We start from the raw sequence: 20356 nt of genomic DNA, 5'->3' as shown, positions 1-20356 counted from the left end.
TGAATCAATCTTCACAGCCAGCAGTTGTAAAGTGGCAGTTCAAATTATGTCTCTTATTAATTACGTAACACACCAGGACACAAACACCACACAAAACAAGTCCTGGCAAGGGTCTGCAATCTCTGACTGCTATTTTTCTTTGTTTGTTTTTCTGATTGTGCATTTGTTTGTAGGATATCTCAAAAGGTTGTGGACGGGTTCGGGTTAAATTTGGTGGGAAGGTTGGGTGTGCGACAATGACGAACTGGTTAGATTTTGGTGAAGATCTGGATCCGGTCTGGCTACTCAAAATTTTTAAGTGATTCTTCACCATTGAGAGATAGGGCTAAAAACTATATCTAGCATGGTATCTCAAAAAATTGTGCACGGATTCAGATGAAACTTGTTGGACATGTTGGGTATGTGACACGGAAGAATTGATTAGATTTTGGTGACGATTCGGATCCGGCTACGACTACTTGAATTTCTAAGTGAATCTTCACCATTGAGAGATAGGGCCAAAAACGATATATAGCACGGTGTCTCAAAAAGTTGTAGATGGATTGGGATTAAACTTTGTGGACAGGTTGGGTGTGTGATAAGGACGAACGTTTTAAATTTTGGTGAATATCTGAATCTGCATCCAGAGACGGGAATTATTTAATTTAAAAGTTATTCTTCACCATTGAGTGATAGACCCAAAACGATATATGGCACGATATTTCAAAAAAATCATTGGGCCCAACATGTTCTTGTGGATCACGCATTTCGTGGTGGAGGTATGCGTGCTACAGAGTGCTCTTATAGTTTTCTCTGCAGCCACTTATCCGATTGACACAAAATTTTCACCATATGTGCGAATATGCAAGTACAATGTTTTAATGATAATTATGGCATCATATGTCACGTGGTGGGGCAGCCATGTTGGAAAAAAAGGAAAACTTTGGACCTCTGCATCTCAAAATATATGTACATATATGTACATTGTACATATATATAAATATATATATATAATGTGTATATATATATATATTAATTTCAACCTGATCGGATCCATGGTCTGGCAGCCAGAATTATTTAATATTTTGAATTTGGATTCTGGGATTTAAATCAAACTGGGTCCAAGTATGTTTAATGATGTAATAATGTGGACGGAGGCATATCTAGCGACATGAGACGTCGAAGGGTGCCCTTCTAGTTACTTTTGTTTTATCTTTGCTGTATTTTAAATATCCTTCAAGCACTGCCAGTTAGTGTCACCGTTAATCCATTTCTTCTGTGCAGAATGACTGCAGGAGCTGACTTCTGAGCATATTCCTCTAACCAGGAGCCAACATCACTGACCTGCCTTGAGTTTCCTGACTCTTGATTGAAAGAAAGTAATCAGCATACCCAATCAGTCAAGTGAGCACATTCAATTGAAATGTGACAAATTTGCGAATGTGAAAATAATAAATAAATTGCCAAAATTATTTTATGGATTTTAAAGATCCTGATTGTGCAGAATTTACTAAAAGAGTTTGTTATACTTGCGTAGAAGGCATCATAAGAACCCACCTTTTTACGAAATGCCCCTTTGATGCCTGGCTTGAGCTCAGCTGAGTCCACAGGTACGGAGAAGTATGAGAAGAGGTCCTTGTATCCGTCTCCGCTGTCTGTGAGGTGGCAATCCACATAGAGGGACACTGAGGTGCTGTCACCACGCAGATTAGCCAAGCGGAGGAGTATCGAGTGCGCTTGTCCATCCGCAAGAAGCACGTTCTGCATTGCAACCACGTTCTGCCCCTTATTCTTTGCTGAGCGAAGTAACACTGTAACACCATCAAATTGACACACACACACACACACACACACACACACACACACACACACACACACACACACACACACACACACCAAGCAGAGTCAGTGGTCTACTGAATGAGTGACTTCAAGACTTATACGACGGCCCCGATGAAAGGGGAGGTTCCAACAGTAGACCAGATAACTTTAATATTGAGATATTTCCCAGCATACCTCATATGTTTTCACAGTATTGTGAAATCATTATTTATTTTCCCAAACCTGTAACTTGACACAAATTCTCAGTAAAACATTGAATGAGACCATGAAAGTAAAATCATCTTTTCACCGGTTGTTGATATACATATATATATACATACATACATACATACATATATCCAGAGTATTATTCATATCACATATTAAGACCAGAATATTAAATGCACACATAAACATATCGACTTGTTCCATGCAGTTATACCTATACATCATAATTTTCTCACTACTGGTGGGAATTCATCAGTTCCTGCTAGCAAACGTTCGCTCAAACTGTTTCCACATGACTTTCCACCAATCCCTGCTTGAATGGAAGCTTTTTACACTATATTATAATTAAAGTTGCATCATAGAGGAGGTGAGGAATATTTCCAGCTTGGAGACATATGTTGCCTTGGATTCATTTCAGGCATGCAATTCGATTGAAGTCGTAAAAATAAATAAATATCCGAACCAGCACATACCCTTATTACTCTTGCTCATTATGACGACTTCAAGGAGGCGTTTTTTGCTGGACCTGGACAGCAGCTGGATCAAGGGACCTCCCGCTGGGCCCGGGAGCTTCACGGTCGCCAGAAGGTAGACGGTGTCCTGGGAACGCAATTGCGCAAGGAGGCTGTTTGCAGCAGCCACGCCATCTTCAGACAGCACGTCCAGCACTAGACCACAGTGAACACGACCCGCACAGCTGGACACTGGGATCAACAACTATGTGGTGTCTTTTCAGATACTTTGGCACAGTACCCTGGACAAACTTGCAATTACCTTGTTTGCATTGTTTACCTTGTGTCCATCCCTCTGCTGAGTCAGATGACATCTGAGATGGTTGTCGAGGAAGCGAACCAGATAAGCAAGGTGTTAAACTATAGTTGACCCTATACGGGTCAAGCATACAGTTTAACACCTTGCTCCATAATGACCTTTCCTGATCTACATCTCCTTCGGTGGCGACCTTGCACATATATTGAGATTCTATAGCGAGTACGTCGGACTTAAAATGAGCAATTCTCGAGGTTTGAGGATATAGTGTTGATCAATAACTCTGCGACTCATTTAAAATGTTAAAATTGCGATTCGAAACACTGTGTAGAAACATCATTTGAAATGTGGTTCCCTCACACTTATCCGCTCACTAAATATGCACTTTCCTGATCATTGATTCTTTAAATTTATGGAGCTACCACCCATTATGTCACTTACAGGACAAAGACATTAATTATTACACGGCAGTGTTGTTTTCTATGAAATACAGACAGCGGCCAACATTATATCATATACATATGGTAATATAGAGGACTTTTAACTTCGGTTTGCTCCATGACGTGCCAACAATTCAAATGGGAATACCAACAAGACAACTAGTGGGGCAACTTAGTTAAATATAGCATAACAATTGTGCATTTTGTGAGGAAAGCACCAAATTTGGCACACTAGTAGCCTATCATATTATGAACAGATTTGGATATTGGGCCATCTCAAATTCAGCCGCTGATGGCTGTGGCAGCCATTTTCCACTGCCATCAAAAATTTTGAGATGGCCCAATATCCAAATCTGTTCATAATATGATAGGCTACTCGTGTGCCAAATTTAGTGCTTTCCGCACAAAATGCACAATTGTTATGCTAAGTTGCCCCATTAAACGTGAAAACAAGTGTTAGACAAGCACAACATATATCACCTTTTATATTGCTCAACGTTAGGGTCGTCTAACACCCTTGTATGTTTGTGTGCCAGAACTTGCAAGGTGAGAATTCATTTTCAATAGCTCGAAGTTGTTATTACCTGCACACGCGAAGTTGAAAGCTTGATTAAGCAATTGGTTCATATTGTCTGTCTGTTGTTTGAAGATCAGTTTATGATCGAGGACAAACTTGATTTGAATTGAATGTTATATTTTGAACACGAATCGGAACATTAATTGGAAAACGAACGTGTAGTTAGCAGTTCTTTGGCCCTGAATTTGTCCCGATAGCACGTGTGCAGAGAGGAGTGAGATAACGTTTTTACTCTGTCTGCCTGTCGGTCAAAGAAAATTGAAAATCATTCCAAACAGGAAACTTAGCGTTTTAAACGACGTCATAAAGAACACAAACAACAGGCACGAATAACTCATGTAATGTGTTAAATAAGGTGGTGTTAAAGAAGCTGCATCGATGGTGGTAAACTTCCAAAAATGTTTTTTTTTTTTTTTTTTTGGGGCTCGCCTGTTCGAAGAATAGAGAGCTATAGCAATACCCCCGACATGAGCGTGAGCGTCAGCGTGAAAATGTTAAAGTTTTTGGTGCAAGTTATTTCCTTTCTAATGTTTTTATCTACCACACTATTTTTTACTGATTGCAATATACAAATACATCTTCTTCTTATTCTTTCAGCTGCTCCCGTTAGGGGTCGCCACAGCGGATCATCCGTATGATCCGCATCGTGATTTGGCACATGTTTTACGCCGGATGCCCTTCCTGACGCAACCCTGGTCGCCTCTTACGACACAGGGATATGGTACACCTATTTTAGCCAGGGTATACACCGGCCCAGTATACTGGTACTCATTTTGCCGACCTCGGAAGGATGACAGGCTGAGTCAACCCCCTGGTGTATTAATTCAGTGGGCCAACGGGGCTTGAACTCAGGACCATTTGGATCCCAAGCCGCTGCCCTAACCACTGCGCCAACACCAGGCTCGCAATATACAAATACATATATTGCTTTAAAATTATTTGGATCAGACCACTGGAATGCTTTATAAAAAAATATTATTAGACTCGTCTTATAAAAACGATAAATGTATAAACAGGCGAGCATTGGCTGGCTTTGACACCAACTCTCTGGTTTTACAACCTTTTAAAATCTTTATTTGATTTCAATTTAATGATATACTTAAACATTGTAGAACACAAATTACCTTCTTGGCACTTTCAAAACCTATCTTTTTCACAGTACTTGGACAAAATATTACGGCATTTTATATGAACTTGACCAATCAAATTCGCTGCTCGCAGAGCCCACCCATGTCCTTTTTTCTCAAGACTGTGTGGGATAAGGTGTTTTACGATCTCTCTCTAGTTTCTTCTAGTTTTTGAAAAGTTTTGTATTAACTCTAACTGCGTAAGTTAAGCACCTTGAATCAGGTCCTTTAGTCTTTGGAGCATTGGAGGCGCATCTGCTCCATTAATTCAAATCGGGTTACAGCAACACATACAATGTCCATTCAATCACACAGATTTGCTTTATTTCTTCCAAATATATACATTTTGTTGCTTCGCCTTTTTAGCTCGCCTGTTCGAAGAGCAGAGAGCTATAGCGATACCCCCAGCGTGAGAGTGAGCGTGAAAATGTTAAAGTTTTTGGTGCAAGTTATTTAGAAGCTTGCCATTCATTTAATATGTGGACTAGGATGCTGATATTTGGCATGGAGGTTCCTTTGGGGTATACTATTGGTGTAGTGAAGTTGAAATGAAAAAATAATTTCAAATGTTTTAAATTTTTGACCCGTTTTGAACTTAACTTTTTTGTACCACATCAACGTTAAAGTTTTTGGTGCAACTTATTTTTTAGAAGCTTGCCATTCATTTAATGTTTATTAGGATGCTGATATTTGGTATGGAGGTTCCTTTGGGGTATACTATTGATGTAGTGAAGTTGAAATTAACAAATGATTTTTTAAAAAAAAAATTTAATTTCAACCTCAGATGGTGTCAAAGCCACCCAATGCTCGCCTGTTTAAACTAGACGCTTGCCATTCACTTAATGTATACTAGTTTACTGATTACAATATACAAATACATATATTGCTTTAAAATTATTTGGATCAGACTTCACTGCAATGCTTTATTAAAAATACTAGTGCGGGCCCATAGGTGCATGCCAGTAGGTGAGTGCCAGTATGTGCAGCCCTCTCTCGCCCCCTCTCTCTCGCCCCCCTCTATCGCCCCCTCTGTCGCGCCCCTCTCTCCCCCCCACTCTCACCCCCTCCACTCTCACCCCCTCTCCCTTGCCCCCCTCTCTCGCCCCCACTCTCATCCCCCCTCTCCCGTCCCCCTCTCTTGCAGATATTGGTCGACAGATAAATGGCCGTAACTTGGGAACCACTTGTCCGATTAATATCAAACCTCGAAAAGGCACATCTGCGGGTCCCCAGCAATATTCCTGGCAAGTTTCAATCAGATCGGACCGTCAATCATGCAAATAATAATAATAATAATAATAAAATAAAAAATAAAAATAAATAAACATTAATTGTGACATCATTCGTGATGTCATAGCACCGTGCCTTGTCATTGGTCGACAGATAAATGGCCGTAACTTGGGAACCGCTTATCCGATTAATATCAAACCTTGAAAAGGCACATCCGCGGGTCCCCAGCAATATTCCTGGCAAGATTCAATCAGATCGGACCGTCAATCATGCAAAAAATAAATAAATAAACGTGAATTGTGACGTCATTCGTGACGTCATAGCGCCGTGTCTTGTCATTGGTCGATAGATAAATGGCCGTAACTTGGGAACCGCTCGTCCGATCGACATCAAACCTCGAAAAGGCACATCCGCGGGTCCCCAGCAATATTCCTGGCAAGTTTCAATCAGATCGGACCGGCGGTCGTCGAGAAACGGCGGTCGCAGCCAAACAAACAGACGGACAGACAGACAGACAGACAGACACACCCACAGAGATTACTGGAATTATAGACAGATTATTAGACTAGTCTTTTAAAAACGATAAAAGTATAAACAGGCGAGCATTGGCTGACTTTGATAGCAACTCTCTGGTTTGTTTTATTTTCATCCATCAATCATTTTTTTCCGTTTTTTTTTTTTTTTTTACCATACCTGATGGGTCACCACAGCTCCTGTTATTTTGGCATTACATTTTTTGGAGGAATGAAGTCACCGTATGTATAAAACACGCATGGCTCATTGTTCACATGATGTATTGGGGTGGGGGTCGGCCTGTTTCTGGGAGAGAGAGAAAAATCCCCGCAATTTCAAAAAGTCATTTGCTTGATCCCAATGCAGATAAACTACATCTAGCATGAAGTTCAAAGCCTGGTGTTGGCTTAGTGGTTAGGGTGGCTGGCTTGGGATCCTCGGGTGCTGAGTTTGAGCCCCGTTGGCTGCTGAATGAACACCAGGTGGGGTTGACTCAACCTGTCATCCTCCTGAGGTCGGCGAAATGAGTAACAGTGTACTGGTAGAGGAGCACAGCATCAGTGACACAGCTGTGCTGCAAGAAATGGTTGGAGCGGCGACCCGTCCAATATTGTGCTAATAGCCAAGGAAAAACTGCTTTGATAGTTCCAATGCTCTGTTCAAGAGTATGGATCCAAGAAGAAGCTTGAAGCATGAAGTTCAAGCAAGAGAATGTTTTTCATAGAAAAAAAAATCAACTTAAGTGAACACATATGTCCTCCATTACGACTTCTCAATTACTCCCACCTTCTTGTATCGACTCGACAGGGGGGGATTTTTTGCGCAAGCGTTCACGAACTGGCTGCCAGGCCTGACATTTGATCGAAGGTGATTGAGGCAAGAAACTTGTAATTTGCTGCAACGTTCAAGTGATAACTCACCTACTCTTCTCGAAAGACACCGTAGGATCTTTTTTTTATTATTATTTCACATCGGTTAATGTTAGAAGATGGGATGCTCAGTTTAACATCCATCCGAGGATGAGAGCACTTCGTGATGGATGTAACACCACGTCTATGAAGCACCAACGATCCAAATTTATTGTAGGGTCAGGAATCGAACCTACATTAGATAGCTCAAGGGCACCCTGTGCATTAACGTGTATGTGTGTTTGTCTCTGTCATTATATAGTTTTACAAAATATGATTCAACCTTTTGTTTTCTTGCCGATGACCCTTCGTTGCACGAAAATTTGTGTATCATTAATACGACACAATTTTGTGTTACTTATAATATGTGTACTCTTCTGAATTATATATTTATATCTGTGTACTCTTCTGCGAAAGATTTTCTTGATAAAAAAAAAAATACATGATTAGGAAAAAAAAAAGACAAGCTTGGTGTTGGTTTAATGGTTGAGCTGCTTCACTTAATATTTTAGGGTTGCGCGCGGTTGTGAGTTCAAGCCCCTGTCAAGCTGTTGAATCAACAGCAGGTGGGGTTGACTCAGCCTGTCATCCTGCCGAAGTTGGCAAAATGAGTAACAGTGCCCTGGTAACAGGGGCACTGCATCAGCAGCACAGAATCACCCATCAGAAAATGATGCAGCCAAGCAGCTACATGCTACATACGAATAAATAAGGAAAAGAGACAACACCAATTGTAGTTTAAATCTGTAAACAATCATTTTTCTGTCGCAACAAAAGTAAAATGGATTTTTCAACAAAATCCTGAACTTTATGACGTATAAAAAATATACACGTGGACACTCAATCAAAAGATAGTCCTAAAATGGGACAGTGAAATCATGACGTCATGCAGTGCCCTACCATTTGTTTGTTTTTTAACATGCCTGGTGAAAAATTCTCAACACAAACTAACAGTTTCATGTCGAACGTAAATAAAAACACTCACCGGAGTAATCAGGCTTGGACAGAGACGCACTTTGCCAGCAGATAAGATGTAGAGCCAGCAGGAAAAACTGGGTGTTTGTCATGGTTTCCCCACCTGTGACTATGTCCTCTTTGTAAGGGGTAGCTACACCTGAATTCAGTTTCAACCACCCTCTTCTCGTGAACCTATATATATATGGATATATAACGTCAAACAAAGCGATGGGTAGAATGAGTTTTCAACTTTGAGGTTCAATGATCAAACAATCCATCGTGTAGTCGGTGTAGTCGGATGCGAGACCTTTATATACTTTCTGCAAGTGAAACGTCCCACCTTCTCAAACCCGTCCCGCCCGTTTCTTCCTTGAACCTCCCGACGTTTCGAGAATGTGTAACAAGTGAAAGTTTTTACAAAGCTCAGCTCTGTTTCCCATGACAATTTTCGAGGGGGACACATAATGACTGGGGAATGCATGAAGGTGCCATACATTATATGGTCCGAATGTTTTTGTCCACCTTGAACAGATGACGTCATTATTCCATTGAAACATAGGATTGCTTCATTCTTATAGATTCACGCATTGCAATTGGGAGATGAGGATGGAGCTTCAGACGGTTCCATAGGATATGGTGTACAGAGGTACCGCACATACCTCTGAGCTGTGTAGTCTAGGTTCGATTCCCAACCAGACTATAAACGATCGATTTGGTGCTTCGCAGGTACTAAGGGCGTTCTGGTTGCATCACGGAGTGCGCCGTCCCTCGGATGGACACCACAAAGCCGGCTGTCTCGTCTGATCGCATGACATAGTTGGTGGATGATAAAGATCCCACGGTGTCCTTCGCAAAGAGTCGAGAGTTATCGCCGGCATTCTGAACAAATAACAAAATCCTGTCCAAAATCACCTTCAGTCGAACGTCAGTGTATGTCTCGACTGGTTCGTGAAAGACTTCGGTCTAAAACGTTCCCAAGCCGACCCCAGATGTACAGATGGGAATAGTATGGATAATGTCGACGGAGAATGAGAAATTTGATGATAATATTTAAGGTGATGAATAATAATAATGGGCATCTTGAGTGATCATATAGAATGTCCATCCATATTTCAGGATGATGATCTCCCAACAGAATGATTTTACAAGTCACATGTAAGGAATTAAATAATTATACATTTATTCAGCTGTGAAGTTGAAACGTTGACGACACGTGTACATTCCAGAAAAAGTCACACATGTGGCAATTTGAACACGTTTTCGACGTGAGAATTCTTGGGGTTGATATATTTATTTACAGTTTTTGCTACATACAGTATATATATATATAAATATATGTATATATATATATATATGTGTATATGTATATATGTATACATATATATATATATATATATATATATATATATATATATATATATACATATATATATATATACATATATATATATATATATATATATGTGTATATGTATATAAATATGTATACATATATATATATATATATATATGTGTATATGTATATATGTATACATATATATATATATATATATATATATATATATATATATATATATACACATACATATTGTTGAGGACAGAGCTGTAACGAAGTCACATGCTGTAAGCATTAATTTCCAGCTGTTAGGTGAATTTTCTGCAGTCTAAACGGAGGGCATGGATGCCAGTGGTCGCTCATTGCAGAGCTCCGAGGAATGACCCGAAGAAAGCTCTCGTAATTTGGAGTTATTCATGCGTATAAATTGAGTTTTTATGAATTCACAAAATGCACGAGTCATGTACAACATCGCAGTCAAACTCAATGATATATCTAAGAAGTACATCATGTACTGGCAGTCACAATTATTTGTCCTTTGTTCGAACTTCACTATATGGGGGAAAAGATTGCAAATGTAATTTTAAAATGATCATCATCAAAGGTACAAACTGACATATATATATATATATATATATATATATATATATATATATATATATATATATATATATATATATATATATATATATATATATATATATATATATATATATAGTGGCCTGCAAAACGTTTTCACCCCCTTCCAAAGTTTTCACAATTTGATGCCATCTGAGATTATTTCATGATGCCGTAAAGTCAAACTTAATATATAGTCTTCACAAGCTACTCCAAAGTGATAAAGCAAATAAATGTAGATAAAATGTGATTAACAGAGAAAAATAAGATGATTCTCAGTTGCAAACGGATTCAAACCGTTTACCTAATTAATCCAAAATCACTTCAGGAGCAAATTATTTGTTTTTAAGGTTACAAAACAAGTGTAATAGGTTTCATCTTATGTAATCAGTGGTTTAACTTAAAAATTAAGCTCGCCCACTTATCTAAGGAGTGTTATGGTGTAACTCACTTGGTCAAACAACAAGGTAAATATGAAGACCAAGGAGCTTTCCAAATAATTTAGACATAAAGTGGTGGAGATGCACCATTCAGGAGAGGGTTATAAGATGATTTAAAGTCACTCATTATCCCTTTGAGTACGGTGAAATCCACAATTAAGAAATGGAACACATAATCATACCACCCAGACTCTACCCAGATCAGGTCACCCATCCAAACTCAGCAATCAGGCAAGCAGGAAACTGGTTCGGGATGTCACTGTAAATCCAACAATGACTTTGAAAGATCTGCAAGGATACATGTCCGAGATGGGGGTCAGTATTCATCAATCAATAATATCCCATTCCCTTCACAAAGCTGGCCTCCATGGACAAGTGTCAAAAAATAAGCCATTACTGAAAAAGACACATCCAAAAGCTCGTATGATTTTCCAAAAAGCATCTTAATGATACTGCATGCATGTGGAGAAAAGTTTTGTGATCAAACGAGATGAGAATTTAACTTTTTGGTATAAATTGAAAGCATCATGTCTAGCGCAAGCCTAAAACTGCACATCACCCAGTTAGCACAATCTCCACTATCAAGCATGGTGGTGGCAGCATCATGTTGTGGGGCTGCTTTTCATCAGCAGAGACTGGCAAGCTTGTCAGGATAGAAGGGACAACAGACAGTACAAAGTACAGGAGAATCCTTGATGAAAATCTACTCGAGTCAGCCATGAATCTGAAACTGGATAGGATATTCACATTTCATCAGGACAATGATCCAAAAATCAAAGCTAATGCCACACTGGAGTGGCTGAATAAGAATAAAATTAATGTTCTTGAGTGGCCGAGTCAAAGCCCTCACTTGAACCCAATTGAACATTTACGGTGAGACTTGAAGATTGCAGCCCATTGACGATCCGAAGAACAAAAACAATTTTCACATAAAGAATGGGAAAAGATTTCACCATCTCACTGTACAACGACTCACGACTCAAAGCTGGTAGAGACCGACCCAAAAAGACTCACAGCAGTAATTGCTGTAAAAGGTGCTTCCATAAAGTACTGACCTCAGGGGTTGAATACTTGTGCAACCAGTGAATTTTTATGTGTACATGTTTTTTGCAGGTATTCCTGACATGTAACCTCCTTCAACAACAACATTGTTTATTTTTGATCTCTTCAGTTATTTAATAAAAAGTTCATTTGGAAAAATTGTGTCTAAATAATTTGTCATTCATTTAAATGTGGCATTATTGGGAGGGGGTGAATACTTTTGCAGGCCACTGCCAATGTTTCATTTATATGTTGATTGCTTTTTGGACATTTGCTCGTGTTACATGCTTGGGAGCCTCAGTGGTGCATGGCTCTGGTTGAGTGTTGCTGATGATTCACCAATAAATGATGAAACTGGTCCGGCAGCTGAGGGATGTGTGGCATTGGGATTCTCATGTATGTACTATTCTCATATATGTTTTTGCAGCTGTGGAGGAACTTGGGGAAGGGTTTGAAACAGCAAAGGGCTTACCTTGGGTAGCCTTTCGTGGTTGCTTTATGCAGCTTATTCGGCAAGAAGAGCATGGGAGGAGTCAATATACATACATATTCATGTATATATATACATATACATACTGTATATATGTCTATATTTCCTGCCCAGTGATTGAGTCCTGGCTGCTGATGTCACTGTCGTCTCAGAACTGCTGATGTCATGAAAGATTCAAAGTTCGGTGGTCGATTCATGGGGGGAAAAAAAACAAAAAAAACAAAAAAAAAAACCATACATTCCACTAATGTGGAAGAATTTAAAAATAAATCTAATTTCGAGTTAAGTTCATGACATTTTCGACTTGGAGGGCTATGAAAACATGAATGAAATATTTGTTTACATGCAGATTTATTGCAATAGAAAGGGAGCAAGAAACAGAGTCGTGATTGATTAAACATCACAGCGCAACTTCAATAAACATAACGTTCTGTGAGTATTTTCCCGAGGGAAAAAAAAAAAATTCCCCTTATTTCCTGTCCAACGCAGCTGCTCCTGTACAAGTAATAACATTGTACTTCTGTCCAGGTGAAATAATCGATTCATAAACATGCACAAAGCTTTGTAAGTGCATAATCATCACCTAATTGGCAATCTACCTTGATACCTCTTCTTTGAACACTATTTGTAGAATTTCAAAGACTTTGTGGCACCTCTTTTGTTACAAATTCAATTTTGATGTTCTGCTTCCTTGATGCCACCCTTACTTGCAGCAACTTTGTTTGTTTTTTTGGTGCCCATCCAATCTGGCTTTGAAAGCACTTACAGAGCCAGCCATTAGGATAGACTTTCCAATTGTTCCAATTCCAACCATTGTTCCAAACGTTTGTGCATTACTTGTTGAAAAAGTATAGTCTGTCTTTTACAAGTACACAATCGATGTGTTGTGTGGTGTGTATATAAAATGTCCTCAATGATCAAAAGGGTCGAAATGTCTGAAGGGTACGTTCCGATAGCAATTCGGGTCTAAAGGGTCCAAAGGGTCTAATTTCTAAAGGATGTAAATGTCTTCCATGACCCTCGACTATGCATACAAGAAAGAGGGGGATATAAAGGCATCTAAGGTGTCTAAAAAGGTCTAAGTGGTCAAAATGGTCAGGGGTCTAAGGGGTCAAAAGACCAACTTCCCCACCAATGTATCTTGCTCTTCCTCTGCCCCAATTGGCTCTTCTGATCATGTGCTTGTGAAGGACATCTCTCTGGCCATTCTCAGAGAACAGACTCTGCGCCTGCAAGTCTGACAGTTCACTCAAGAAAACTGGCAGAGACTGCAAGCAGCCATCACACTTCAAGACTGGTTTCCCATATCCCCCTTGGGACCATACTCTGTGCAGAGCATCAGTGCTGCTGAAGCAGTCTCTTGGGCTATTGGGAACTATCCTGGACAAGTCACCACTCCAACACAGGATACCCAAATGGCTCAATCATCCCAGCAATCTGGTACTCATTTTGCCGACCTCAGAGGGATAACAGGCTGCATCAACCCCACCTGGTATTAATTCAACAGCAGAGCAGGATTTGAACTCAGGACTCTGGGATCTCAAGCCCACCACCCTAACCATTAAACCAACACTAAGCATGCACAGCCTTAACACCAGGCTCCTATACCAACAGCCGCAAATATTATTTCAGCCTGGGAATTCTTCCACAGAAACGTGTTCTCTCTTACCCATCCTCCTGCTCTTGGTATTCTGAATCTTGTGGTGAGGCAGTTGCTTTAAAACAATTTGCATTCTCCTCCAGGAAGGCAAATCCAACTGAAGGCAACCTCAGATCATTCCACAAAGTCCGCAACAAGTGTGTATCTACTCTCAGGAGAGCCAGAAAACATCTGTCCAAACTCAGGAATGAACTTTCAAACTTGGCTCCCTCCTCTCCAACCTCATGGCACCTTATCAAGTCTGTCTCTGTTATGTGCTCTCCTCCAATCTCTTCCCTCATTTCAAATAGCACCACAACCAACTCAGCTCGTGAGAAGGCAGAGTGCCTCATTTCTGTGTTTGCTTCAAAATCTTGTGTCCACGAACCCACGGGAAGAGTCCACGGAGCACCCATGGAGTACGAAGTACCAACGCACCGATGCTGATGCGGAGACGGATGCGTGGTTAGGTGGCCCTGGCACCCTCGGTTCGGGGTGACAGGGGAGGGGGATACAATGATGAAGAATACCCGATCGTCATTGCAGTGTCGGTGATGCATCGGTGTTTTTCATGTATGTGGCTTCCCCGTGGGGTCGAAGGTCGTCATCGTCATCGTCATCGTCATCGTCATCATTGGTGGTGGCAGCGGCTTCTTCCTCGCCACTCCATGGCAGACCCTCGAGACAATTCCAGGGAACCTTGGAATGAAGGCGAGGCTGGGTTATCCCATGGTTTTGAAGCATCATTCTTGGAAAGACTCACAGCAGTGGATCACTCGGCTCGTGCATCAATGAAAAAGGTTGCCAACTGCGAGAACTTGTGTGAATTGCAGGATACACTGATCATAGATACTGTTGCGGTTCTGCAACGCTGGCACTCCCACAAGACAATGGCACCCAACATATAGCGGTTCCGAGACAATTATTTCATAAGTATTTGTTCATTTAGCCATTCCATTATGTGTAGTGGGTATATGGGTCAAGATGCGTTGTGAGGGCTTTTAGTTAGGTCTTTAATTCCATTTGCTATTCTTTCTATTTTATTTTAATTTATTTCACACACGACCTCTCCTTCACGCATGCACGCACGCCACAGACTAGACCGCATAGTAATGGCATCATTGGCATCTGCATGCCATTTCCTTTTCAAACTGCACACCATTCCCCAATGGATGTTTCACCTCAGACCCTCACCATACTCACGACACAATAACCTTCATACACATCAACACACCGCCTCCTAAAAATCCCCACATTAACCGACGCTCGACCTTCTCGCCACAACCACTTCAGCCTCCTCACCACGATCACTTCAATAGCCCCAAACCGCTTCAACATCCTTACCACGAACACCATAGCACTTCACCCACCTCACCACAACCACTACAAGGTACCGCGACCACAGTCGGCATCCTGGACGCAAACTGCCGTTCTTTGGGATACCGGGGAATGGAGGACATTATGAGTCGGAACGTGTTGACATGTAGCTTGGAGCGCAGGTATGCACTGGGGTTTGTTCAACGTTGTCTGGGTAGCCCTGGCGCTCTGCTCGGTAATGACCCTCGTTTGGAGCCCAGCGCATGTTCATGGCTGGAAAGCACTCCCAGAAACCCACGCCACATATTAATCTCGGAGCTTCATTGCGTGGCCGTGTTTGGGGAGACAGGCCATTTTTGGCTTCGTAGTCTGGCGGGGCGGGGCTGAGCTACTTCTCAGGGTGGCGTCTGCGAACCAATAGGAGTGCTGGGGAATGCCTACAGGGCATTTTCATCAGATTTATGGCTCTTCCTTCCCCAGGCTCCATAAAATTGCTGTGAAAGAGCTGAGAGGGTTGTCACCAGGATTTGGAGGAGGGAGAGAGGTTTGAGAGTTCAGACTTGAGATGAGAAAGATGTTGTTTTCTGGCTCTCCTGAGAGTAGATACACACTTGTTCCGAGCTTCACGGAAGGAACTGAGATTACACTCAGTTGGGTTTGCTTTCCATGAAGCAAAGGCAAGTTGTTTCAGGACAACTGCCTCACCACAAGCTTCAGTGAACCAAGGGCGGGAGGAAGGGTAGCACAACTGAAGACGAGGGGGGATAAATCTGTGCATGAGGGAGAGCAAGTTTCTTTGAAAGAATTCCCAGGATGAGTTGATGTTGGAGAAAGTAGCGATGGAAGACCTGTCCAGAAGTTTGATGGCTGCTCGGAGACCCTGCCAGTCGGCTTGAGTGAAATTCCAGACTCAACGGCGGTGAGGTGGTTCTCTGATAACAGCCAGAGAGATGTCCACTTTGACAAGGACGTGGTCAGAAGAACCAATTGGATCGGGGGAAGAACAGCAGATATTGTCAGGGAAATTTATCAAAATCAGATCCAGAAGAAATGGAGTACCATTGGTTGAGATCCGGGTCGGGAAATTAACCCATTGAGTCAGTCAGAATGAGTCGCAGAAAGCTTTTGATGAGGTGCCATGACAGGGACCCACACCTTGCCAACTGGCATGATGACAATTGAAGTCACCACATATGAGGAAGAGAGAGTTTGGATGAGAAGATAGAAGTTGGTCCTTGTTTTCGGATAGTGAGGTGTAGATGGAGTCATCACTGTTTGGTGGATGGTACAGTACACATATAAACATGAGGTGGGAGTGGAGGGGAAGCCATTGCCAGTGGTATTCCTGGGGGGATGAGGACAGTGCATTGAGAGTGAGGAATAGAGTCTTTGATGAAGAGAGCAACTCCTCCACCAGGACGAGGCTCAGGTCTGTCATACCGGAGGTGGGAGTAACCGGGGAGAGATACTTGGGAATCAGAGACGTCTTGAGGGAGGAAAGTTTAAAAATGCTCGTTGATGCATTGAAATCCCTCAAGACGAGAAGAATATCTCTTCTAGGGCACTGATCAACCATACACTCGAGTGTGCCATCGATTGCCTCCTTCACAGTGAGATCACTCGCCTCATTCAGAGCATATATCGAGACCAGGAAAATGACAACCAAGGAGTGATGAAATCTTAATGTCTCATAATACGCTCGTTGACTGGTGTTACCTCGATCATCATGGGACTCCACTTTTTGGACACAGCTACAGCAACTCCTTAGGCATGATAACCATCAGAGTGACCAGACCAGTAGTCGGTGTAACTAACCGCCATGATCTCACCATTATCCGGTCTCCAAACGTCAGAGAGTGCTGCAATGCTGATGCTCAAGCGCTGGAGCTCAGATGATAGCAGAGACAGGTGATCATCTTCTCTAAGGGATGGAAGATTCCAGGAACCCACCCTCAGGTTAACCCGAGGAAACCGCCATCTGGTGGACGACACCTCAGCACCACCCCGACGCACACTTCCACAATCCAAACCAGGAAGGTTACCCCGTATTTTTGTTCCTCTCATCAAAGAGTGGGGGTCCTGAAGGCTTTCCCAAAATCCCATCATCTGGTGAGCTGCCCTGCGAAAGGCAGATGCACAGGAGGTACTCCCACGGGGTGGGTTTTCAGTATTATTTGCGTTTTTGGTGTGTTTTGTGGAGTGAAGTGTTTTACGGTGGCCGGAGTGCAAATCCTGCCACCAACCTCCGAGGAAAGGTTACCCACTGCAGGAGGATGTCTGCAGACGGAGTTGGCCACCAGATATGGATGGCCGTTGGCTCACAAGGAGCTCCTCCGCCCTTTCATTCATTCTGAAATCGTGAAACCGACTTGATGAATATCTGCGGGAAATGAAGATTTAAGTGGAGACTGTAATTACAAGGCTGTCACTACCGAGATATATCAAGGATGAGTCCAACCGGGATGCCTTCATAAATGGATCGTAGTCTCATGTCATTTACCAATGGCTCCTCAAAAATAAAACATAAGACCTCACGACAGCTTTTGACCAGGCTCTGACTCTTAATCAAGTGCAGAGGTGCTCAGAGTCATATACGGCAACTGCAACACCCCTGAACGCGGTCACAACTTCTTCGTTAGATAGACTTGCTGCCAAAGCCGAAACAAGGACTTGCCGACCTACTCTTCCAGATGTCTCTCAAGTTGTTGCTGTGCTGGAGCGCATATATATATATATATATATATATATATATATATATATATATATATATATATATATATATATATATATATATATATATATATATATATATATATATATATATATATATATGCTTTTTCTGTGGGAACCTTCAATATCCTCGAAGTGTCTGTCCAGCTCGGGATGCTGTGTGTAATAAGTGCGGGAAAACAGGACATTTTGCTGAGGTTTCTCGATCAACTGGACTCGGAGCTGCAGCCATGCTCCACATCCCAACTACGATATCCGCCACATTTGCAGAAAGGCGATCTAAAGCAACAGTTAACATGCTTGTGAATGGGAACAAGTGTAAAGCACTTTTGGACAATAGGAGCTCAGAAAGTTTTGTGTGCCAAAGGCTGGTTAATGCGTACAAACTTTGTGTCCACCTTGGGACAGGTAGAGTATCAACAGCATCTACCTCGTTGTCGAAGAGAATAGCTGAGCATTGTTTCGTGAATCTCGAGCTGAAGGACAGCCCATTCCATGATATTCGACTTTCCATCCTCGGCCAGGATTTCATGAAACATCATGAGAGAGTGATTGTGCAATTCAGGGGTGGAAAGGGGGGTGGGGGAGATAAACCACCGCTCTCTGTGTGCTAGCTACCCTCTCCATACCTCCATCGCCACTTTTCGCTAATTGTTCTGATTGTAAGCCCATTGTTGCAAGGTCGAGAAAGTACAGTGCACCAGACAGTTGCTTCATTGGGTCAGAAACAAGAAGGTTGCTCAAAGAGGGCATCATCGAGCCCAGCACCTCGTCCTGGCAAGCTCAAATTGTCATTACAATGAATGAGTGACACAAAAGGTGGATGATGATTGATTAGATGCAGACTGTCAACCGCTTCACACAACTAGATGCCAACCCACTACCTAAAATAGACGAGTTGGTCAGCAAGGTAGCGTAGTATCAACTCAACAGCATTATTGATCTGAAGTCCACTTACCACCAGGTCCCTATCAGAGATTAAAACAAAGCGTAAACTGCTTTTGAGCATGTGGGTAGCTGTATCAATTTCGCAGAATTCCATTCAGGGAGACAAATTGAGTCGCCTGTTTTCAACGGGTGATAGATCCGTTTATTGTCGACAACGGACATTCTGATACTGATGGTTACCTGGATAACATTACTGTCTGTGGCAAAAGTAAGGAACAGCATGATGCTAATCTTCACAAATTTCTCGAAGCTGCAAAGAATTTCAACCTAACCTTCAACCCTGATAAATGCTCCTTCTCCAGCGCCTCAGTTCATTTCCTGGGATATGCCATTTTGAATGGCGAAATCATACCCGACCCAGAGAGACTTCGACCACTCCGCAACTTTCCCCTTCGAGGGGATATGGGGTATCTGCGTTGAGCACTCGGTATGTTTGCATACTACTCTTGGTGGACTGTTAACTGCATGAAAGTAGTAAACCACATGAAATCACTCTTGCTCAGGTTGGTTCTTTTCCTTTGTCTAATGCAGCCCAACAAGCTTTCAAATATCTAAAAGCAGAGGTGGAGGAATCAGTGGTTCTTTCTATTCATGAATCCGTCCCGTTTGTTGTTGAAACTGATGCTTCTGTCCTTGCGATAGCCACCACTCTTAACCAAGCCAGGAGACCCGTGGCATTTTTCTCTAGGATACTGAATGTGAGTGAACGCAAACATTCTTCAGTGGAGAAAGAGGCATATGCTATTGCTGAATCATTGCATAAGTGGCGACTGCCTGATTGGGTGCCACTTCACTCTGATCACTGATCAGAAGTCCTTGACCTTCATTTTTGACTCCAAACAATCGGGCAAGATCAAGAACGATTAAATACAAAGATGGAGGATCAAACTTGCCTGCGACAACTTCGACAAACATTTCTGACCTGGGAACAAGAACATAGTGGCAGACACATTATCCAGAGCATCCTGCTCAGCAATCAGAACAGATACCTTGATTGAACTACACAATCCTTCTCCCAAAACGGCATCACAAGGATGGTACATTTCATAAGAACTTGGAATCTTCCTTTCTCTGTTGACAATGTGAATAAGGTATCGGTCTCCTGTCCAGTGTGTGCCGAGTGCAAACCAAGATTCCATCGACCGCAGCAGTCACACTTGATGAAAGCAACAGAACCCTTTGAAAGACTCAGTGTGGATTTGAAGGGGTCCTTATCATCATCTGTGGTTAACCGCCACATGCTTACTGT

General features: G+C 41.9%; 1 protein-coding gene and 1 pseudogene across 1 annotated transcript in view; one reads left to right on the top strand and one right to left on the bottom strand.

Annotated features, from left to right (window-relative positions):
- LOC147016983 (cartilage oligomeric matrix protein-like) overlaps nt 1-8846 on the bottom strand; it is a 94671-nt gene extending 85825 nt beyond the window's left edge. Inside the window, exons 1-3 of the mRNA XM_085846295.1 lie at nt 8577-8846; nt 2502-2696; nt 1537-1790 (exon numbers count right to left, since the gene is read on the bottom strand). Of these exons, the coding sequence (XP_085702421.1) occupies nt 1537-1790; nt 2502-2696; nt 8577-8658 (531 nt within the window). The 5' untranslated portion in view covers nt 8659-8846. The remainder of the gene's footprint in view (nt 1-1536; nt 1791-2501; nt 2697-8576) is intronic.
- Nucleotides 8847-14868: 6022 nt separating this feature from the next.
- LOC147016982 (5.8S ribosomal RNA) lies at nt 14869-15051 on the top strand (annotated as a pseudogene).
- Nucleotides 15052-20356: the final 5305 nt, after the last annotated feature.

This window comes from Eptatretus burgeri, chromosome 11 (genome assembly GCF_056783735.1).
Source record: "Eptatretus burgeri isolate ZD-2024b chromosome 11, Ebu_testis_v1, whole genome shotgun sequence".
NCBI lineage: Eukaryota > Metazoa > Chordata > Myxini > Myxiniformes > Myxinidae > Eptatretus > Eptatretus burgeri.
This window is presented reverse-complemented; position numbering and strand designations above follow the sequence as displayed.